At 48.2% G+C, this 23,878-nt stretch overlaps 1 protein-coding gene across 2 annotated transcripts in view; it reads right to left on the bottom strand.

The window, feature by feature from the left end:
• TMOD2 (tropomodulin 2) overlaps nucleotides 1–22,426 on the bottom strand; it is a 51,113-nt gene extending 28,687 nt beyond the window's left edge. Inside the window, exons 1-4 of one of the 2 annotated variants that reach the window (XM_084754579.1) lie at nucleotides 22,138–22,426; nucleotides 5,673–5,859; nucleotides 2,643–2,799; nucleotides 908–1,030 (exon numbers count right to left, since the gene is read on the bottom strand). In XM_084754579.1, coding sequence (XP_084610705.1) covers nucleotides 908–1,030; nucleotides 2,643–2,799; nucleotides 5,673–5,798 — 406 coding nt within the window. In that variant the 5' untranslated portion in view covers nucleotides 5,799–5,859; nucleotides 22,138–22,426. Of the gene's footprint in view, nucleotides 1–907; nucleotides 1,031–2,642; nucleotides 2,800–5,672; nucleotides 5,860–21,978; nucleotides 22,110–22,137 lie in introns of those variants that run through there. The other variant, XM_084754580.1, reaches the window with a different exon arrangement.
• Between the last annotated feature and the right edge of the window lie 1,452 nt (nucleotides 22,427–23,878).

Below are 23,878 nucleotides of genomic sequence, written 5' to 3'. Positions count from 1 at the left end.
GAGGGAGACAAATACCTTCACAGAAATGTGACCGTGAAGCCAGGAGGTGGTGGCACACACCTTCAATCCCTCCCTTGGGAGGCAGGGGCAGGTGGACCTCTGAGTTTGAGCCTGGAGAGAACCTATAGAGCAAGTTCCAGGACATCTAGGGTTACGTAGAGAAATTGTTTCAAAAAACAAAAACAAGGCCAACCAAAAAAAAAAAAAAAGTGACCATTAAATATATGAAGTCCGTAAGTTTGTTTTAATGTAGAAGCTCTTAGAAAGCATATGGGGATATTACTTCATTCATTTTTTAAAAAAAGATTTTATTTATTTATTATTTATACAGCACTCTGCCCCCATGTGTGTGTGAATGCCAGAAGAGGGCACCAGATCTCACTATAGATGGTTGTGAGGCACCATGTGGTTGCTGGGAATTGAACTAAGGACCTCTGGAAGAGCAGACAGTGCTCTTAACCTCTAAGCCATCTCTCTGGCCCTTCTTCATTCATTTTTTAATTTCTAATTTTGTTTTCTTTTTGAGATAGTGTCTTAATTCTGTAGCCCAGGCTGGGCTCAAACTCACAATAATCCCCCTGCCTCAGCCTTTAGAGTGCTAATGCTACCATTTCAGGCATGAGTCCCCACACCTAGATTGCAATTTTACTTCTTTTAAGCTCTCGATACTATTTTTATCTGCTCTGTTTGGTTTCTCATAGGAGGTTTGTAGGATGGGCAGCATCTAAACAGCAGAATGGGCTAGAACATGGCTTGCTCAGCCACAGGATCCAGGATTACAGGTGAGGGCTGCCACCTGGGCTGCACAAGTCTCAGCAGCTACCAGAAGCTCACAGGTTTGCCCCAGGGGAGTGAGTGCATGCCTGGGGGTCACGTCGGGGGACACAGGTCAGCCCTGAGAACTGACCTGCAAGGTCGTAGAGTTCAGTGTCAGAGGCGCTGGCCAAGGCTTCTTCCAGTTCTGGGTCCAGAGTCACTTTCTCTTCTTTATGAGTTTCTACAGGCTTTTCCTTGGGGATAAACACTCTCCCTTTAAATCAGAAGAAAAACAAAAGTAACTGCACTACCGCCTTATGGGTGGGGCTGGCAGACTGAACAGAAGATGCAACGCTGGCATTAAAGACACGCATCATTGAACTGTCTCGTATCATTTGACGTTCCTGAACTGCCGGGATGGGGCTAAGCTAGTTTGAGAAGGAACCCTGCCCTGCCTCTTACCACGCAGAACTCCACACTTCAGCAGTTAAGCTTCTTCTAAGGGTGATTGCTAATAGCATCACCTTGACAAGATCTAGAAAAGAAAAATCTCTGGGCATGCTTATGAGGAGGTTTCTGTATTTCTTGAACTGGAAAGACCCGCCCTGAATGGGGGAGGCTCCAATCCGTGGGCTGGAGTCCTGGCTTGAAAAGGAGACAGCAAGCTGAGCCCCAGCATCCATCTGCTCCCTGCCCGTGGATGCGGAGCGAGCCTCTGCCTTGGGTTTCTGCTGCTGCGCTTTCTCCACTGGAGATGGACTGTGCTCTTGAACTGTCACTCCAAATCGACCCTTCCTTCCTTAAGTTGCCTTTGCCCGGTGTTTTGGCACATTGTCACAGCAATGAGAGAGTAAGTACCCCACCAGCCGTGTCCTAGGCGACAGGATGTGACTGTGTGCACCATTTGTACTCCGATAGCTCCTGCTTTCCTTTCTACCTCCAGCACCACAAGTACATGAACCAGGGATGCAGCGGGTAATTTGCCATAGCCACCCCCTCTACTTGGAGACGAAATGACAAAAGCTTTCCCTCTTATTATTCTGCCACTATCTAATGCATAGCATTTGGGGAATTTTATTGAAGAATTTTTTTTTTTACATTATACATTATGCTTGCCACAATTCAGTAAGTCCAACAGCAGCAACAGCGTTACCATAGCAACCGCTCACATTCCACAGTAACCCATGGCTCTTTACCTGACTCATCACTGATGGGCTCTGCCTTCTTAATTTCCTTCTCAGGGGCCTGTGACCCGTCAGATGTGCACAGCACAGAGTGTAGGCTGCAGTGCTCTGATGCAGAGACCACACCCCCAGCAAAGCAAAGATGCAAACTGATGAGTGTGGTTTTAGGGCTATCACAGCGATGCCCTGTCGGGCACTGCTTAACATGTCCAAAGCCCGAGTAGGTCGCTGCTTAACATGTCCAAAGCTTTTTTCTTCAGACTTTGAAAAAATAATTAACGAAATTCATTTCAGAGCCATCACATCTCATGTATTCATTCAACTAATCACACATCCTGCTCTGCTTTTTTTCTTTTAAACTAATGGCTTTTAATTTTGAGAATAACTTTAGGTTCATATCCAAATTAAGCAGAAAATGCTCATGTGCCCCCTCAACCTCCCTACTTGTATCCCACACTATAGTGGGAGCATCTGCGGTAACCAATGGGTCTGGGAAGCACCACCATCATCACCACCCATGAGCTGTAGTTTACCTTAGGGTTCACTTTGGGTGTTGTACCTGTATCTATGAGTCCTAGTGTCTGGAAACACCATGCACAGATGATAGGCCCACTCCCTATGCCCAGGCCAGCTCCCTTGCCTGATGCTCCACAAATCCGTGAAGGGCACCTTGTCCCCTGAGGTGCAGTGTGCTGGCCTTACCTTTCTTTTCTCCCGTGAAGGGCACAAAGTCCTCTCTGTCCTTCTGTTCCAAAGCCTCCTTCTCCAGGTACATGAGGAGGTGCTCGCGGTCAAACGGGCCCGTGGCTGCTTTCTGGGTCTGGTCCTTCTGTCGGAATCCAGCCGGCAACATCGCACTCTGACAAGACAGATAGGAGATGTCGGGGAGATGTTTGCTAGACTGATTTTTCCTTGTTTCTTTCCTCCTTCCTTCTTTCCTTCCTCTTTCCTTTCTTCCCTTCCCTTCCTTCCTTCCTCCCTTCTTTCCTTCCCTTCTCCTTCCTTCCTTTCTTCTTTCCTTCCTTTTTCCAGACAGGGTTTCTCTATGTAGTCTTGGCTGTCCTGGACTCTCTTTGTAGACCAGGCTGGCCTCGAACTCAGAGCTCCACCTGCCTCTGCCTCCCTGAGTGCTGGGATTAGAGGCGTGCACCACAGCTCTGCTCTGAGCTCTTTCCTCTTTTGCATGTGCTGTCAGCGGGAAGGCCTGGCAGCACCTTTACTGGCTGAGGCCTGGGGCTCTCTAAGACGGCTCTGGGGAATGTATTTGTTCTAACCTCCTTTGCTAAGGGAGGGGACCCAACCAGCTCAAGGAGCACAGCCACAGAAGCATCAGCCTCTGGAACATCTGCAGCTGCCTTCTAGAATGTGGAGGAAAAGGTCTTTCTGTGTTTATTGTCATAAGGTCTGGTCAGGTATGCACCCACAGCTCCTAAGGCAGGCAGGACGGCCATACTCACTTATTTCTAACCTGTCTCCTCCAGAGACAACCAAGAGGTAAGGAAATATTATAGTGTACGACCATATCTGCCTGAGTAAGAGTCATTTATTTGTCTTTTTAAGACTCAGTCGAATGTAACCCTGGCTGGCCTCAAACTCCCTATGTAACTGAGGCTAGCCCTGGCTCCTGACCCTCTTGCCTGAGTGCTGGAATTAAAAACATTCACCAACATGGCCAGCTCTTGTTTTAGTTTGTTGTTGTTGTTGTTTGGTTGGTTGGTTTTTCCTTTTCTTTTTTTGTGGACAAAGTTTCACCAAGTAGCACTGGCTGTTCTAGAACTCACTAGGTAGCCCAAGCTTGCCTCAGACTCTCAGAGATCTGCCTACCTTTATCTTTCAGGTATTGAGATTAAAAGAGTGAGCCACTACACCTGGCTTTATTTTAGATTTTTAAGTTAAAGTCTCCCTTTGTAGTCCACACTGCCCTAGAACTCTCTATGTTCTCAGGCTCAACCCAAACTCATGACCTTCCTCTGCTCCCCGAAGTGTTGGGGTGATAGGCATGTGGCATTATGCCCTGGTTAAGCCCCAACATTCCTTCCTTATGTGTATAAAAGCATTGCACTTAAGCCGGGCATGGTGGTGCATGCCTGTAATCCTAGCACTCAGGGAGGCAGAGGCAGGTGGATCGCTGTGAGTCTGCAGCCAGCCTGGTTTACAAAGCAAGTCCAGGTCAGCCAAGGCTACACAAAGAAACTCTGTCTCAAAAAACTGAGTGGGGGGGGGAGGGGGGAGATTATACTTAAATAAAAAAAAATAAACATCTCAGGTATCAGGTAGAGCAGAATGTCATATGAATAGTTTTATTTACTGACATCTTTAGGGCTTAATCACAGCTCTGGATACCTCCAGCTTTAAGATAATGTCATTCAGGGCTGAAACACTTGCTAAGTATTTAGCAAGAGCTGCCCAGCTTTTCGAGAAGCGATGGAAATGTTGGAAAGTGAGACTCGGATGCTAATCATCTACACACTGTCATAGAAGTTCAAGTTCTTTGTATGTTTGAACTAAATTATACCAGTGGTAGCACAGGCTATCCCAGCACTTTGCAGCTGGAGGTGGAATGACCAGAAACCTGAGCTTCTCCTAGAGTACATGGTGAGCTCGAGCTGGCTTCAAGCCAGTTCTGCTACAGGAGACACAAGATTTACCTCAAAACCAAAACCAAACCAACCAAACAAAATTCCCCAGAACAGCAACAAAACCAAAACCAAACCCAAGAAGATCCAGGAATGGTGTTGCATGCTTATAGTTAACATATAGGAGGCCGGCTTGGGCTACGTACTAAGTTGCCGGCCAGCCTTAGCTACATAGTGAGACACCATCTTAAGAAAAAAAAATTCTGGGCTGGTTGTAGAGTTCCATACATATATTTAATCCCAGCACTTGGGAAGCAGAGGCAGGTGGCTCTCTATGAGTTTGAGACTGGCCTGGGCTACATAGTGAGTTTCAGGCCAGATAAGACTACACAGTGAGACCTGCCTTAAAAAGGGTGTCTGGCTGGTGTGGCGGCTCAGGCCTGTTATTCCAACACTTGGAAAGTAAGGACAGGAAGGATTCAAGGTCAGCTTTAGCTGTGCAGTGAGTTTGCCATCCACCTGGGCTATAAGACCCTGTCTTAATAAACAAACAAACAAACAGGCTGTAGCCGTGGCATAGTTGGCAGAGTGCTTGTCTCACAGGCAGAAACCCCCAAGTTACATCCTTAACATGCCTGTAGTCCCAGCACCTGGGAGGTGGAGGTCGGAAGATCAGAAGGGCGGGTCATGCTCAGCTACAACATCGAGTTCTAAGACAGCCTGGAGTACACAAGACCCTGTCTCAAACAAATAAATCAACCTAAAGAAATCCTATACTACAGAGGCGTTTTCAACAGCACCTCAGACATTTGTAGTGAGGGCTCCTGTGTGGGTCACTCTTGTGTGTATACCTTCTAGTCGTGAAATACACTTAATGCCGTTTTCTCCAAGGACTCTGGGCCGCTCCCCCAATTCCTGAGCTAAACCAGACCAGTTCTTTCCCAATGAAAACCACTTTTCCTCATCTATAGCGAACTGGTTTTGAGAAGCACCCTTGCCATTCCTCACTGTGGTGGCCCTGGGGCTCAGCATAAACGCTAAAGGAAGCCAGAACTACGCACTGGGGCTGTGGGGGCCTCGGCAACGCGGAAGGAGGGAACCGCCCCTTTCTCCTGCGCTCTCTTTCAGCAGCCCGCTCCAGTCCCTCGGCACAAACCTCGGCATCCAGGTCATCCAGAACGTTCTCCAACTGTTTCAGTTCCTCTTCTGACAGCTTGCCAAGAAGCTCATCTTCGTCGATGTCCTTGAATTTCCCCAGCTCTTTTTGGAAGGGGAGCGCCATGGCTTCTGAGACACACCTTTCTCACGCACCTTGAAGTGGGCCAGCTTCCCGAGACTTCACACTACCACAAAGAGAAACACTGTTATCTCCTTACCATAAAACTGCCAAATTAGTAACAGACCGTGCCGTGCCGGCAATGGATTCTACCGCACAGCCAAAGAGCAGACCACAGCCTGCAGTATTATTTCAATCTTTGCCCCCGCATAAGGCAGCCCTGTAAGGAAGGCGGCAAGATAGCATCAGGGGATTTTACAGACTGTGGCGGAGAGCGAGGTGAGCAAAGGCCTAGCTCTGAGAGGTGTGCCTGGCTTCTGGGTCCCAGGGTAGTGAGTGCTTTTCCATCCTCGGGTTCCATTGAAACCCACTGAGGAACAATGACTAATTGTGGGGCGGTTGTAAGCAGCGTACTCACGCCTTTTCAGGGTAGAGAGGGCTGTGAAGAACACAGACTGGGATTCATTCAGGAAAGAGTTCAGAGGCTCCGAGTGAGAACACATTGTCCCCTGCGCCCACGCAGTGAAAACGAGAGTCATTCTAAAGCTCTGAGCACAGTTACTCTCTCCACTTCTTATTCCTTTCCTTCGTTATTTTTATTTTTCCAGACAGGGTCTCTCTGTGTAGCCTTGACTGTCCTGGACTCGCTTTGTAGACCAGGCTGGCCTCGAACTCACAGAGATCCGCCGGCCTCTGCCTCCCGAGTGCTGGGATTAAAGGCGTGCACCACCACCGCCCACCCTTATCTATTATTTTTTAATGATGTCTTTGAGAGCATTTTAATAGTTTCTTTTTTATTTGAAAGTTTTATCTTTAAATTATGGCTTTTGATCACATTTGTCCACTACTGCCTCCCTCCAACACCTTCTAGTGCCCCCTCCGCCTCCCTCCGGTGCCCCCTCCGCCTCCCTCCGGTGCCCCCCCACTCCCTCCGGTGCCCCCCCCCACTCCCTCCGGTGCCCCCCCCACTCCCTCCGGTGCCCCCCCCACTCCCTCCGGTGCCCCCCCACTCCCTCCAGTGCCCCCTCCGCCTCCCTCCAGTGCCCCCCCACTCCCTCCAGTGCCCCCCACTCCCTCCAATGCCCCCCACTCCCTCCGGTGCCCCCCCATTCCCTCCGGTGCCCCCTCCGACTCCCTCCAGTGCCCCCCCACTCCCTCCAGTGCCCCCCCCACTCCCTCCAGTGCCCCCTCCGCCTCCCTCCGGTGCCCCCCCACTCCCTCCGGTGCCCCCCCACTCCCTCCAGTGCCCCCCCACTCCCTCCGGTGCCCCCCCCACTCCCTCCAGTGCCCCCTCCGCCTCCCTCCAGTGCCCCCCCCACTCCCTCCGGTGCCCCCCCACTCCCTCCGGTGCCCCCCCCACTCCCTCCGGTGCCCCCCCACTCCCTCCGGTGCCCCCCCCACTCCCTCCGGTGCCCCCCCCCCACTCCCTCCGGTGCCCCCCCACTCCCTCCAGTGCCCCCTCCGCCTCCCTCCAGTGCCCCCTCCGCCTCCCTCCAGTGCCCCCCCCACTCCCTCCAGTGCCCCCTCCGATTCCCTCCAGTGCCCCCCACTCCCTCCGGTGCCCCCCCACTCCCTCCAGTGCCCCCTCCACCTCCCTCCAGTGCCCCCCCCACTCCCTCCGGTGCCCCCTCCGCCTCCCTCCGATGCCCTGCAGTCCCATCTCCCTCCCATCTTCATGTCCTCTTTTTATTTTGGTTGTTGTTGTTTCTGTAGCAATTCTTTTTAATTTTTCTTTCTTTATACTCTTAAAACATTCTTTTTTTTAGTCCCCCACCCCTCTGAAACGCCAATGCCTTGTTCTTTTTCTTTTTTGGTTTTTCTTCCTGCTCCCCCCCTTTTTTTCAAGATAGGGTTTCTCTGTGTAGCCTTGGCTGTCTTAGACTCACTTTGTAGACCAGGCTGGCCTCGAACTCAGAGATCTGCCTGCCTCAGCCTCCTGAGTGCTGGGATTACAGTTGTGTGTCACTGGGGCCTGCTGAATGCTTCATTCTTAAACTTTCACGACAAATGCAAGCTTTCCTCAGTCCCTTGCAGGAAATTTCTCCAGGTCTTCCCTAGCAAGACAATCCTGCATTCGGTCTTCAGCTAGCTCTTCCAAGGCAGTATGCACTTTTTGTACACCTGCTGCCGCCAAGCAAAGTTCTAGAAAAGCTCCCTCCAGGAGGACCATAGCTTAGCAAGGCAGCACACATATAGCAAAAAAAAAAAAAAAAAAAGCCGTGTGGTAAGTATTCCTGTAACATTTGAAGTAGGCTGAAAGTCTCAGGAGACAGAGATTGTCACCGAGCCTTGAAGGAAGAGGTCCTGAGGAGGACACGCATGTGCCAGGGTCATCTAAGACACAGACAAGCACAGGCAGAGACACAGGACAGGGAAGTATACAATGGCTGGTGGGATGGCCGGGGTGGCCAGGAGGAGGACTGGTGGAGCACGTGCTATGCCTAAGGGACCTGGGTCTCACAACTGAGCCACACCCAGGGCCCCTACATTAAGGACTCACCGCAGGGCAAGTATTCTGGATTGTCTGGGTGGCACAATGTATTCCAAAGTGCTCAGGTGATGGAAGTGGGAGCCAAGCAGCCGTGGCGGGAACAGAAGGTCAGAAGGTCAGGATTTGGGGTTTCAAAGATGCAGGAAAGCCACGAGAAGCCGTGTGAGGACCATGGGTGTTGGGGAAGGTTAGGGATCTCCCCCTTGCGGCCTTTAGAGAGCGCTAAGGTCCTGCTGACACCAGTGAGAGCCATTTGGATCTCGAACTTCCGAAATGGCGACCACACACTTGTATTGTTTTAAGCAACTGAATTTGCTTGTTGTCACCAGAGCAATACAGAAACCAATATTCCCTGTCCAACCCACTCTCATCTCTCGGGGAAGTGTTCTAGAACACTCCGTCCATCCGTCCATTTCTGTTCTTCACTCTGCTCTGTGCCTTAGGACTACTATAGGCTTAGGCTGCATCCCCGCGTTCCTGTCCTTTCTGCCTTCTGTTTGGCCAACAGGAGGCACCAGCGGCAAAGCAGAGGGCATAGTGGTGGGGTGTGGGGTGGTTGTGGAGAGGGTGTTTCAGATGATCACATCTTCCCACAGGCCCCCCCCCCCCCCCCCGCCTTCTTGCTGGCTTCAGGCTTTGGGGGTGGTTAAAGGGTCTCTGTTATGACGCTTGCCAGATTTCTGCTTTGTTGTTTCTCTAAAGCTTCCTACACCCTTGTAAATAGCCTCTCTATTGAACCCTTCTCAAGCGATTCGGTTTGAGCGCGCCCTCTGTTTCTTGTCGGGGAGTTGGCAGATGTGGCCCCATTGCTTGGAATGTCCTTTCTCTTTGTGCTCTGTTTCTGAGGCCTGGCTAAGGTCCCAAGCTCTACAGGACCACGGGACTCCAGAGTGAGGGAGGCCTTTGGCCATCGAGCCTAGCCCCACAGGCAGCTTTTGTGTTTTTTCTCACCACTCTTCTCTTGGTCTGTTTTCACAGTTTCTCTTCCCCTGCCTTAAATACTGGTGTCCTTCAAAGTCTTGCCTTAGATACTATTTTCTCACTCTTCACCAAGGGTGCTTACTTGCCTTGAAAATTTAATTAGAACCTATATTCTGCTAACTTTAAAATCTGTATCTGGATTTTAGATTTTGTCTCCAAGGACCGGATCTGAGTTTTCTGACCAAAATCTCCCCTTTGCTACCTCAGACCCTTAAAATACAGCGGAAGACCTCTCACCTTTTCTTTCTGTCCATAGCATTTAGAGAAGTGTCATGCTTTACATTTTCCTTTCCCTTCGCTTCTGTCTACTAATCACTAAATCCTGTCCTTACAGAGGGATGACGGAGAGCTCACCTGCCCCTCCATCCAGGCCACGCCCAGCCCGACACCATCTGATCACTCTACAGATCATCATTGCCCCAAGGATGAAGTTCAAACTCATGCTCTGGCCTCTGTGGTTCTATCCCCCATCCCCTGCATTCCTGATGTCTTCCTGCATCCAGCCTCCTGGACCACTTCCAGGTCTTCATTTACGTTTCCCCCAACTATTTATTTATTTATTTATTTATTTATTTATTTATCTCAGAGGACTAAGAACTCCTACTCATATCCCACCTCTGGCTGACTCTTCCAGACTCATCTTCCAGTCTTTAATGTGAGCTTCATTTCTTCCATCAGGTCAGACCCTGAGTCAAAATCTGGATCACTTGCGGCCCCTACGGTGCCTCTTTGACTCCAAACTTGGCTTCAGCACAATTGCTTGCTAATCTCTGTGAGGGTGGAGACTATATAACTTTTATCCACCAATAGAATCTTGGCTCCCGGCACAGCTCTTGACCCACGGTAGACATCCAGTAAATACAGAAGCCAAACGAAGGGAATGAGCTCAGAGTGGTGAGGTGGCCACGGGCGCAGAGATCTTCCTACTGCAGCCATTTTTTTCCATCAGCCCCCCTCCCCCTCCCCTCCGTAGAGCCTGCTGAGATCACCTCTGCATGCAGGATTTGTTCCTCTCCCCAAATTTGCTTTGACTGTGTCACCCATTCAGCACCCATCACTTGTTATCTTTCACATATGTTATTATACAGTTCTCTCTCCAGGAACCACAACCTCCATAAAACAGGGACCATGTTCTAATTCTCTATGCTCCTGGACTTTTCAAGTCCGGGCTTGCATATTCATTCAGCAGATGTCTATTGAAAGCCTACCTTTTCCAGACACTGCTGGGACATAGTAGTGGACAAAACCGATAGTCCTGTGTGCTACCTGGGCCTATGATCCACAAGGGAAAGAACAATAAGCAATAACAATAATACTTTAACCACCAACAGTGTCTGTAAGGGAAGTTTTTGTTTCTTTAAAAACTCAGTTATGTTATATAAACATGATTTTGTTTTAATCCCAAGCGTCGGATTTTAGTTTGGGCTTTAGTCTGTCCATAGCTGATAATTGCCTCATGTGGGGCATGGTCTTTGCCAGCTACAGGTAGTCTAATAAGCCTGAGGACTCCGAGGGCTATAAATACAAGAGCTCAGAGTTGGGGGAGAGAGAGAGAGAGAGAGAGAGAGAGAGAGAGAGAGAGAGAGAGAGAGAGAGAGAGAAGAAAAGAAGAAGAAGACAGACAGAGACAGAGAGGCAGAGAGAGCCAGAGAGAGAGAGAGAGAGAGAGAGAGAGAGAGAGAGAGAGAGAGACACACACACAGAGACACAGAGAGACACACACAGAGAGAAAGACAGAGAGAGAAAGAGAGACACACATACAGAGACACACAGAGAGACAGAGACACAGAGACACAGAGAGAGAGAGAGAGACAGAGAGAGAAAGACAGACACACACACACAGAGACAGAGAGAGAGAGAAAGAGAGAGACACACAGAGAGACAGAGAGACAGAGAGACAGAGAGAGGCAGAGAGAGACACAGAGACAGAGACAGAGAAAGAGAGACACACACAGAGAGAGACAGAGACACTGAGATAAAGACAGAGAGAAACACAGAGAGAGTAACAGAGAGAGAGACATACACAGAGAGAGACAAAGAGACAGAGAGAGATACAGAGAAAGAGATAGAGAGACACACACAGAGACAGAAAGAGAAAGAGAGAGACACACACAGAGACACAGAGAAAGAGACAGAGAGACATACAGAAAAAGAGAAAGAGAGAGACACAGAGAAAGAGACAGAGAGATACACACAGAGAGACACACAGACACACAGAGAGACAGAAAGAGACACAGAGAGAGACAGAGAGACAGAGAGAGAGACAGAGAGACAGAGAGAGAGAAAGAGAGAGAGAGACAAATACACACACGTAAAGACATACAGAGAGACAGAGAGAGAGAGACACAGAGAGAGAGAGAGAGAGAGAGAGAGAGAGAGAGAGACACACACACACACACACACACACACACACAGACATACACACACACACACACACACACACAGACAGACACACACATACACAGAGAGAGGGGGGGGGAAGGAAGGGAGGGAGGGAGGGAGGGGGAAAGAGAGAGAGGGGGGCTTCAATAGACTCTAAACAGCCAGGAGAAGTAAAGAAGTCTACAGGCCCCCTCTCTCCATTAACCTTCTGTCTCTCATATGTAGTGTTGGGGTGTCGGAAGGGATGGGGTGGAGAAGAGAGGTAGAGGCAGTAAATACCCCAAATAAAATAGTTAAAAACTAATGACAGGGCTGGAGAGATGGCTCAGAGGTTAAGAGCACTGACTGCTCTTCCAGACATCCTGAGTTCAAATCCCAGCAACCACTTGTAATGAGATCTGGTGCCCTCTTCTGGCCTACAGGTGTACATGCAGATGGAGCACTGTATACATAATAAATAAACAAATAAACATATCTTTATATATATGTATATATGCACACGCACACACACACACACACACACACACGATGGCCAGGTGGCACATACCTTTAATCCTAGCACTTGGGAGTCAGAGGCAGGTGGATCACTTTGAGTTCAAGGCCAGCCTGGTCTACAAAGTGAGTCCAGGACAGCTAAGGCTACAACCCTGTCTGGAAGAAACAAACAAACAAACAAACAAACAAAAAACTAATGACAACAGTATCTGTCAAAACAAACTTCATATGTTATAGCAAAGTGCCAGGAGGTCTCAGTGCCAGAGGAGAAAAGAAAGTTGTATCTGTTTATAGCACAAACTGCTCTGAGGATTCAAGGAGAACCTAGTTATTGGTAGATTGCTTTTTGTTTGGTTTGAGGCAGGCTCTTGCACTATAGCCTAGGCTAACCTGGAATTCACTTTGTAGCCTAGGGCTGGCCTCAAACTTACAGCAATCCTTCCTCAGCCTCTACAGGCTATATTATTATTATTAATACTTTTTTTAAAATTAATTTTAATCATTTTTGGGACAGAAGCAGGAGGATTGATTCAAGTTTGAGACCAGCCTAGTCTATATAGTAAGAGCCCTGTTCCAAAACCAAACCAAACTCCTAAAACAAATATAGGTATGCTGTAGTGAAGAACATGGTCTTCCTATAACCCTATTGTCAAACCTCAGATTTCCTGGAGCTTGGCTGGCCTGCCCTAGCCCACACCCAAACCCTGCTGGGTTCACGTTTGTTTCCCCTCCTGGGAGTGATGAGGCAGTGGAAAGTTTGCAAAGTCCTGCCACAGCCTCGCTTCCAGCAGGGTGTCTGTCCCATGGCAAACCGTCAACACACAACAGGACACTATGCACACACTGGAAGAGAGCACATGCCTCTCTGAGGCTTCCAGGAGCCCAGCTGGGCCAGCGCAAAGCCTATTAGCAGAATGGAAAATAGGAGTGCCCGGTGAGCTGAAGGAAGCGCCTCTTCCTGTTACCCAGAAACACAAGCCTTGGGAAGGAAAGTTAAGAGCGTGGGTCCCTTTGCTTCTTTTTCCATTACCTTGTTAATTCAACTGTGCTGTGAAAGAGGAAAATCAACTAGGACACCAAGGGCTCAGCCTTGTACTCTCTCTACACAAAAGCAGACCAAAACCCCAAACTGCTGTTGCTGACTTATTTCTGAATCAGTAAATGATGTTAATCTTCCCTTGTTTAATACACCTTCATTATCTCACAAGACCCACAAAAGAAGGCTCCTGTCTAGTTCAGAAAGCACAGAAGGCTTTGGTGTCATCGTGGCCTGTGGCTAAAGCAATGGACCAGAAAGCATCAAAGACTAAAAGCATGACCTTGGAGATAACTAGCTCAGGGCCTCATGATGCAGACAAAGATGGAACTGATGGGCTGGAGAGATGGCTCAGCGGTTAAGAGCACTGTCTGCTCTTCCAGAGGTCCTGAGTTCAATTCCCAGCAACCACATGGTGGCTCACAACCATCTATAATGTGATCTGACGCCCTCTTCTGGCCTGCAGGGGTACAAGCAGGCACAGCAATGTATACATAATAAATAAACAAACAAACAAATAAATAAATCTTTAAAAAAAAAGGAACTGATGACCTATCCTTTGCAAAACGAGCAAAGAACAGTGCAGCCACACATTGCCTCGCCACGGAGCAGTATTCCGAGAAATGTGTCATCAGGCCATTCTGTACCGTGCTAACATTACGGACCATACACACTCTTAAGATACCTACAGTGAATCGGGTGACGTAATCCTTGCCATGCATGTGCTCCACCACTGACTGAGACAATCATCACGTAACTATATTGAGCAGTACCTGGGGTATTACTGTATTCCGAGGCACAGTGCCTCGTGCGCCTTTGGTCTGAGGTCTGAGAAAAGTCTTCTTTTGAAAGCTGTCTTTCCTTTGTTTTCCTTGCTAAGATTACATACAGGAAAGCAGCAGCGTGTGAGGGTCTTGAATCAACACTGCCAAGGGCAGCAAGCCTCCATGGTGGGTGGCTGCCCACACTGATATAGATTTCCACCTGGGCAGGAGGTGGCCAGGACTTGCCAGCTGGGGCAGAAGCTCTCTTACATGAGATTCTTATGGCCTTCTTCTGCTGCCACTTTCTTTCTTTCTTTCTTTCTTTTTAAAAAAGATTTATTTATTTATTATGTATACAGTGCCCTGCTTTCATGTACCTCTGCAGGCCAGAAGAGGGCATCAGATCACATCATAGATGGTTGCTGTGAGCCACCATGTGGTTGCGGGGGAATTGTACTCAGGACCTCCGGAAGAGCAGTTAATGCTCTTAACCTCTGAACCATCTTTCCAGCCCCACCATTTACTTTCTAATTCTCTTGGTGGGTCCTGTTGCTGCTGCTTGTCCCTCTTGGTTAGGCCCTATTTTCTGAGATATCCCCCCCTTTTTTTTGCTATTGTGTCATGTGGTCCTAGAAGATCTGGAACTCACAGTAGACAGGGTTAGCTTTTTCTTTCTTAGTCCTGGTGACAATAGGGGGTGAGTCACCACGCCTTGCTGAACTCCCACTTCTAGACCTGTATCTACTTCTTTGCCTACATTCCAGCCTTTCTGGTTTTTAACTGCCTGTTGTTATATTATTATTTACTATTTTAAATATTAATCCATCTTTATTTTGGGTAGATGTACCTTTTCCTGCATGTACATTTGTGGGCTGTGTGTGTACAGTGTCTCTGTTGAACCCTCTAGACCTACAGACAGTTGTTAGCAGCCATGTGGGTACTGGCTTTGAATGCTTGACCCTCTTGCCTCATCTCCCAAATGCTGAGATTACAGGTATGTGCCACCAGCTCCAGTTTCACGTTGGCTTTACTATGTTCCTCACCCAGCCTTTGGAAACGTAAAGACTTCTAATTTTCTGACACCATGGATTTGTTTCTTTTCTTTCATCTGCCTGTTTTCCTGGCTTCTGCCTGTTCATGTGGTCTTTGATCTACCTATCTCTGTCTTTTTCTTTGGCATCAATCAGATAAATTTTGACTTATGCCTTGTTATGACCTGTGGGCTCTATGTTTGCTCAGGACTTTGAGAGAAGAGTTTTTAAGACAGTGTGGAGAAGAAGAAAGAACTCTTTGGCTTTTTGGCTTTTTTCCTCCTGGGTTGTTGGGTTTGCTTGCAGGCCTTTTCCTCCTGGGTCATCATCTGAGCTAGCAAGCTTTTGGACTTGGGCTTTTGGCTTTTGGCTTTTTGGCCTTTTCCTCTGGGACGTGAGCTGAGTAGGAAGGAAAGCTGGATGCTTTCTCTGCGTCTCTGAGCTAGCAGGTTTTCACCCCAGCATCTGGCTCCTGAGTCTTCACTGGTAAAATCGAATGATTGGGGATTTTATTTCTTTATAACAACATTTTGGTGCCCAACATCGGGCACAAACCCATGACCCTGAGATTAAGAGTATCATGCTCGGGGCTGGAGAGATGGCTCAGAAGTTAAGAGCACTGAATGCTCTTCCAAAGGTCCTGAGTTCAATTCCCAGCAACCACATGGTGGCTCACAACCATCTATAATGAGATCTCATGCCCTCTTCTGGTGTGCATGAAGACAAGGTACTCAGATACATAAAATAAAAATAAACCTTAAAAAAAAATGAAAAGAGTATCATGCTCTACCAACTGATCTAGCTGGAATACAAACACATCTTTAATCCAGGAGCCAGAGGCAAGCAGATTAGAGTCCAAGGCCAGACTTGTATAGAGCAAATGTCAGCTAAAGAAAGGCTTAGATCCAGGTGTGATGACACATGCCTTTAATCCAAAACAATGAAGGTAAAGTTAGTTTGTAGAAGGAAGCATCCATGCTGGAAAGTGGTGTCTAATTGAGTGACAGAAAAAGAAAGTGATGAATCAGGGAAGATTTGACAGAATAGAATATGCCCAACTCTCATGAGAACAGAGAGGAAACGGAAGCTATTTTAGGGAGCAGTGGAGAGAGAGAGAGAGAGAGAGAAGAGTCAGTTTTACCTGGACAGCAATAGAGAGACAAGTTGCAAAAAGAGAACTCAGGTGAGGACAGAATGAGCCAGAGAATGAGAAGGAGCCACAAGATTGGAGCAGTTAGCTGGAGTTAGTTTGAGGCCAAGCAGAGCAATTCAAGGGCCGAGAGAGACACCAGATTGAATAAATCAGCTGGGAGAGGAGTTTGAGCCAGAACAGCTGAGTTGAACCGGCCAGTCCAGTGCTCAGTAAGAACAAGAAAGGGTGAGCTTATAAAGCAGTAAGTCTCAGAGGCTATAAACATTCTAGGCCTAGATTAGATTATATGGAGGCTAGAAGCTTCCAGGACTAGGCCTAGGTGAGCAGACAGAGGCAGTAATCTTCTGAGATAACAGTTGAAACAGGCAAATAAAAGTTCCTTTACAATTGTATAACATATTGAATCTCTCTCCCTCCCTCCCTCCAGATCCAAGAACTCAATGGTCATTAACCCATGAAAAGCTCTGACCATGAAGAGTAAAACAGTTTTCCTGGATCTGATTAGATAGTCTCCTTTTCTTATAGTGATAACAATATTCTAAACACTTGGAAGCACAACAGCTGAGAGAATCACAGATCATACACATGTATGTCACTACAGACAAATGTCCAAGTAATGCATCCTTTAAATGACCATTTTCACACACACATGAGATCTTGTTATAGGAAAATTAGTCTTGAACAAAAGGGGTCTGTATCAGAGACTAAATGCAGTATCTTTTTATGTATTCATTCATTTATTTATTTTAACGTTTAGACAGGGTCTCATCTTGTAGCCTAACTGGTCTTGAACTTACTATGTAGACCAGCCTAGCCTGGAACTTACTCAGTATGTAGGGCAGGCTAGCCTGGAACTTGTGATGAGTGTCCTTTCTCTGTCTCCTGTAGACATAACGTTACTGTGTAATTCAAATGCTAATTTCTGTACCCCCATATCTAGTTCCTGTCCTTGTTATTAGAATCTCCGGGCTCAATGTTGTGTTAACACTGTTCCCCAATTGTTCCCTGATGGGCCAATAAAGCATCTTACAGCTAATGAGAGAGTGAGTGAGAGAGAAAGAGAGAGAGAGAGAGAGAGAGAGAGAGAGAGAGAGAGAGAGAGAGAGAGAGCTGGAACAGGAAAGCTACAAAGTGCAATCATCTCTGGGATGTAAGTTAGGAGGAAGCCAAATTAGTCTAGATGGCTAAGAATAGAGTAATAGCCAGGCACGGTGATGCACACCTTTAATCACTCGGGAGACAGAGGCTGGTGGATTGCTGTGAGTTTGAGGCCAGCTTGGTCTATAAAAGCCAGGACAGCCAAGGCTTCACAGAGAAACCCTGTCTCAAAAAAAGCCAAATGAACAAACAAACAAACAAAACAAAACAAAACAAAAAAACCCAAGCCAAGCCAAGCCAACCCAAACCAAACCCCAAAACCAAAAGCCAAAGCAAACAAGAGCAACAAAAGAACAGAGTAATAACAGTTCAGTTCTTGTGCTGTGAAGCTTATTATTAAACAAATATAACAGAGTCTCAATTATTTGGGTGTTATCTGGGTTAAAACAGAAACTGATAAACATAGTTTTATAAAAAATAACCATAATAGCCTCCTGAATGCTAGGATTAGGGAGCATGAGCCGTCACACCTGGTGGTGTCTTAAGAATTGATTCTGGTTTTTTAGTCTGCAGTAGGAAGTCTTTGCACATGCCTTCTAGAAGTTTCTCTGGACAAAAAATAGTCTATAAGTCCATGTAACCTTTTACACAAGGTAACATGTAATTTACTCACAGAAGGGCTAAAAGGGAATCCACTCTTTATGTTTCTGTTGAAATTAGACCAGTTATTTCCCCAGAATTTTCTCCATCCAAAGTAAAATGAACTACCATTCAATGGTCGAACCAATGTAGCTAGAACCTACATTCCCAAACTCCCTTACATACTGTCACAGATCTCAGGCATGAAAGGGAAATAGTTGGCTGGACCTTGTAGAGCAGACCAGCCACCCAAGAAGCTGGAGCAGAGGGACAAGAACTCAAGGCTTGTCTCAGCAATGTGCTGAGACCTTGGCTCAAAGGCGAAAAACCAAAAGAAGGCTGAGGCTGCGCATCACAGTACACACCTTTAATCCCAGCAGTTGGGAGACAGAGGGAGGCAGATTTCTGAGTTCAAGGCCAACCTGATCTAGAGTTCGACTTCCAGAACAGCCAGGGCTACACAGAAAAACTTTGTCTCGAAAAACAAAACAAAACAAACAACAACAACAGCAACAAAAACCCTCTGTCTCACGCCCCCCCAAAACAAAACAAACAAACAAAAAACCATCACCAATGAAAGAACAAACAATTGAACAAACCAAGATCTTCATCACCACCACCAGCCAATCAAACAAACACAGGAAGGCTGCGGACATGGCTCCGGGGTAGAGTGTTCTCCTAGCATGTGTGGGCATCTTCAGTCTCCAAGGTGATGAGTGTGGAGACGAGGAGCGTTCTTTCAGGGCAGTTCTTAGCGAGGGCAAGAATTATTGAGGGCTGAGAATTACTAACACAGAGTCTACACTAATAAGTGTGATCTCCACATCTGCTACTTTAATCAACTGCAGGTCAAATGATAAAAAAAAAAAAAAGATACGGTTCAGTGGTCTAGTGCTTTCCTAGGAAGACTCTGAGTTTATTCCTAGAGTGTCTCTACTGTGTACACTTTCCATAAAAACAGCCGACCTGCCAGGTAAGGTGTGAGTCATGATACAGGGGTACGAAGGTTATGGGGGCAACCAACTTCTGACTAGACTTGAGGCCTGTTCTGCAGGAGGAAGTTCATGCCTGGTCAAAAGCCTGTGGCTTGGGAGGTTACAGGCGGTACACATGGGGGGGAGGTACAGGCAGTACACATGGGGGGAGGTTACAGGCGGTACACATGGGGGGAGGTTACAGATGGTACACATGGGGGGGAGGTACAGGCGGTACACATGGGGGGAGGTTACAGACGGTACACATGGGGGGGAGGTACAGGCAGTACACATGGGGGGAGGTTACAGGTGGTACACATGGGGGGAGGTTACAGGCGGTACACATGGGGGGGAGGTACAGGCAGTACACATGGGGGGAGGTTACAGGTGGTACACATGGGGGGAGGTTACAGGCAGTACACATGGGGGGGAGGTACAGGCAGTACACATGGGGGGAGGTACAGGCAGTACACATGGGGGGAGGTACAGGCGGTACACATGGGGGGAGGTACAGGCAGTACACATGGGGGGAGGTACAGGCGGTACACATGGGGGGAAGTTACAGGCGGTACACATGGGGGGAGGTTACAGGCAGTACACATAGGGGGAGGTTACAGACGGTACACATGGGGGGAGGTACAGGCGGTGCTGCTGTTTTGCTAAACAGACAAGCCATCAAGTTGTCTTCTGAATACTTATGGCTGCGCTCATACATTAGTGATCCTCTCGACTTTGGCCAGAGAAGATTCTTCAGCAGTGGGCAGCAGTTAATGCAGACTAACGTGCTGAGAGCAAGTGGACTATTGAGTGCTCATCCCTAAATGGAACATCCCAACCACCTAGAAGCTCAGGGAAGATCAGTTAAGAGGGTGTGGAAAGAAGCAGAAAGAACATAAGACCCAGAGGACAGGAAGGAGTGCAGTGAAATGCTGTCTTCTAGACACCACACAGCTGTTGCACTCATGAACGCATAGCTGCTGTGGTTACTAACACAAGATCTGCAGATCAACCCAACAAGATCATGCTACTTCGGATTTACTAGGTTACCACCACCAAAGGCATGAAGGTGGGAAGGGGATGTATTGGGGGTTAAAAACGAAGAAACAGCCGGGTGGTGGTGGCGCACGCCTTTAATCCCAGCACTAGGGAGGCAGAGGCAGGCAGATCTCTGTGAGTTCGAGGCCAGCCTGGTCTACAAAGTGAGTCCAGGACAGCCAAGGCTAACACTGAGAAACCCTGTCTCAAAAACCCAAAAACCAACCAAACCAAACCAAACAAAACAAAAGAACAGTTTCCTATGTACTACCATACCTTTAGGATACCTAAGAGCAAAAATTCTACATTGTCTAATACACAGTGCATATTTGGGTATCTTGGACATTTCCAAATTATCTCTATTTATTTCTTTATTTTGGATACAAGGTTGAGACAGGGTCTCACTATATGTTGCCCAGGCTGCCCTGAAACTCACTATGTAGACCAGGCTGGCCTTAAATTCACAGAGATTTACCTGCTGGCATTAGGCAGGCCCCACCATGCCCTGTCCCCCCAAAACGATCTTTTGCAGCTATTGATTTCTCATCTACGAGTCAAAGTGCACACACACCAATCCACAGTCACATGTGTTTCTATCTACGATAGCTGTTCCCCCACTCCTGCGTCCTCTAGGCTTACTAGGAATACTACATGGGTGAAATTACAGTCTTTTTATCATAGCACGGGAGACTCACAAGAGACAGCACCTTGACCTTTGGGGGAGAGTGGAAACTTCCTAGTCTGTGCATTGTAAAGGCGCGTTCTCCCTGCGTAGGACACTCTGAGATAATCCGAAAGGTCCGCTCTCATCCTTCTTTCTCTCAAATACTCTGTACCAGCTAGTGAGTTCGGTCAGTGTTTGTACAGTGCGTTTCTCAGTCCTTCTATTGTGCATTCACGTTTCACACAACAGCCCATCAGTGGCACTCTGTCTTTTCTCACTGTATGTCCTCTCTGGTTATTTCTTGCTGGCGTCTCCTCCCCCACCTTCTTACAGAGCGCATTTGACAGCCCGGGCCCAGCCCTAGGCAGCCACTAACCTTTATCAGCTGATCGCAATGCCTTCTGCAAACAAAACCATCACATTGTGGCCTGCCAATTTATGTTAACATAAAAACCAAACCTTTGAGATAAGCTGAAGAGAACAGATGAAACCAGGTATATTTAAAAAAAGAAAACAAAACAAAAAACTGGATTAGCTAAACCCTAGGGGGGAGGGGGGTTCTTCCTGCTTCCTTAAGGGAAAACGGTTCGTTCTGTCCCTGTCAAGCTTTTTGTAAAAGTGTTAAAGCATTCTTGCCATTTCAGTTCCTTGATACAAGAATCTAGGAAGAAAAGAGGCCCAGAAACCATTTCACCAAATACCCCATTACAGAGAGGCGAAGGGGTCTGGCCCAGGATCCCTCAACTCCTCAATGGTGGAGCTGCTACAGAAACCATGCTTTTGTAACACGTCCTCTGATGTTCTTTTCTCTCCTTTTCCAGGCGCATGGCGAATCAGATATATAATAGGCACCTAAGACGCGGTGGCGTTCTTGGCCTCTTTACTGTAATTTGTATCTTAGCCGCATCATCTTCCCATTTTCTGTTATTTTAAAGTAAAAATTCCCAGAGCCTGTTATTATCATTTAAAAAAAATCGACCTTCATTTTTCACAGGTCAACAGGTTAAAAAGCAAAGAAGCCCCGGCAATGAACAGACCAACATGATTTTACCCAGGAAGAATAAGAAAATGATTCCCAGCGAACTGCCCGGGGCGGCTTTCTGAAGGCTGATGCGTCCTGTGACAGCTCCGAGCTCAGAAAAGATGCCGGCCCGCGTCCTCCTTTCCCAGGCTCCTGCTGAAACGAGGCCGCGAGATGCTGGAGGCTCCGAGAGCTTAACACTCACAGGTTCACCAGAGTAGAGAAAATGGGAAACAAAGCCCAGCGTGGAAAACCCCAGCTCCGCAGCCCCGGGCGATCGGAGACCGCGCCCTTTCTCTGCTCGTGGACTCCGGTGCTGAGGGGCTGCGGGGCTGCGGGGCTGTGGGGCTGCACCGCACAGTGCAACCGGTAACTACAAGCATCCCTGGCCGCCCGGCGCTGTCTCCTGCCACCCAGCTCACCCGCCGCTCCGGTGCAAGCCGCTGCGGGCTGCGCTTGGCCACGCGCCACGCCATGGAGCATCCTCCTGTGGACACGCAGGGCGCGGTGGCTGCTGAGCCGCTGACCCGGGTACTGCAGACAAGCTGCCCCGACAGTCCCCTCCTGCCCCGGGTTCTCACCCTTGCTTGCGCCCATTCCGAAGCGGAAGGTCCTGGCCAGCAGTCTTAGAGTCCCGAATGCTCAGGTCCGACCAGCAGGGGCGGCGCCGGGGCCCCGAGCTAGAACTGCGAGCAACAGGCAGCTCCCCGCCGGGTGCGGCGCGGGGCGCGCGGCTGCAGCGAGGCAGCCTGGGAAGCGTAGTTTCGGCGGCGCGCGGTGGCCACACCGAAGCAGGACCCCTGCCTGGGCCGCGACTGGGTCTCCCTAAGACCCGATGGCCTCCCAGGGTCTTTCCCTAGCATCTGGAGCTACATGCGCCAGCGTGCTGCAGGGCAGGTGGAGCCTGGCTTTGGGGGGTGGGGTAGGGGAGCTGCGTAGGCTTTGTGGAGATGCTCAGGATCACTGATGCGATGGGTGGCGGTGGCAGAGGCTTGGCAAGACTGGGGACAAGTGAGCATCTTTCTGGGCAGCCTTGTGAAGGCCCAGGTCAAGCCAAGCTCAGAAACAGACCAGGCCTACCCTAGGATTTATTGGCTGGGTGTGAGCATGGGAAGGATTAGATGGGTTAATTGCGTAGGGAAACGGAAAGGAAAGCTAGCTAGGGTTTAGGGTGCTTGATTGGGAGTTTGAGTGCATTGGGGGAACTTAGACCTACGTGCTGGCTTCACATGATACGACCCTGCCTGAACACTGGACTCGAGACTCAGAGTCGTCGCCTGTAAAATGTTTACAGTTTAAAGATTCGAGGTGTGAGTCAATGACCACAGCTGTCCTTCATCGTGGTTACAACAGATGTTCTTTGGATACAGTTTCCTGGTGGGAAAGCACTTCAAAAAGTGCTTTGCAAAACATAGCTGCATCTCCTGCCTGGGTAGACATTAAAACTCCTTGAGTTTATTACCGTGGGTTTTTTAGCGGTCTCACTTTCTCTTCCGAATATGTAGTGGAACGCCCGTTTCTCTCTGCCTGGTTCTTAGGAGCCACAGAATATTATCTTGTTTCTGAAGCACGCAAGTCGGGTGGGACAAATTCCTGATTGTGGAAGTACATGGCACATGCGTTCCTTCCAGAAACTTCATTTCAAGGGCGAGCAGGGTCTTATTATGTAGACTAGGCTGGTCTTGAACTCATAATTTTCCTGATTTCGGTTCCTGAGGCTTTGGATTACAGGCATGTACCACCACGCTTACACAGTAGAGGCATTTTCTAATTCGATAAGGTCTCTCTCCTTATGACTTTTTGTTGGGTACTTTGAGCATAACCTTTGCTAGGGTACTTGCCAGTTACAGCTCTGCTGAGTTTTGTTTTTCAAGTCGCTCCGTGCAACATTTCACAGTATGGCGGGATTTGTGTTTATAAATACAGCTCAGAAAGATGAGCTACAGAGACGGATGCCCCAGGGCTGATGGGATCTGCAATAGACAAAGGATGAGCGAGAGTGAACCTCAGTGACTGCTCTCTGGAATGAGGTATGCAATAGTCACGTGGTGAGAAACTATGCTGCGGAGGAAATTCTATAGTTGAAAATAATAACAGCAGCTCCGTATGCATGTGAAATATGCTTTCTATTCCTGTGTTTGCTTTAGTTTTGTAATAGTCCTGTGGGATGGGCAGAGGGAGTTTTTTTCTTTTTTAAAATTAATTCATTCATATTACATCTCAATTGTTATCCCATCCCTTGTATCCTCCCATTCCTTCCTCTCTCCTGCTTTCCCCCCTACTCCCCTCCCCTATGACTGTGACTGAGGGGGATTTCCTCCC

The sequence above is a fragment of the Acomys minous genome (assembly GCF_964271855.1).
Source record: "Acomys minous genome assembly, chromosome: 13".
In the NCBI taxonomy this organism is placed as follows: domain Eukaryota; kingdom Metazoa; phylum Chordata; class Mammalia; order Rodentia; family Muridae; genus Acomys; species Acomys minous.
The sequence above is the reverse complement of the archived record's forward strand: the minus strand, read 5'-3'. Positions and strand labels throughout refer to the sequence as shown.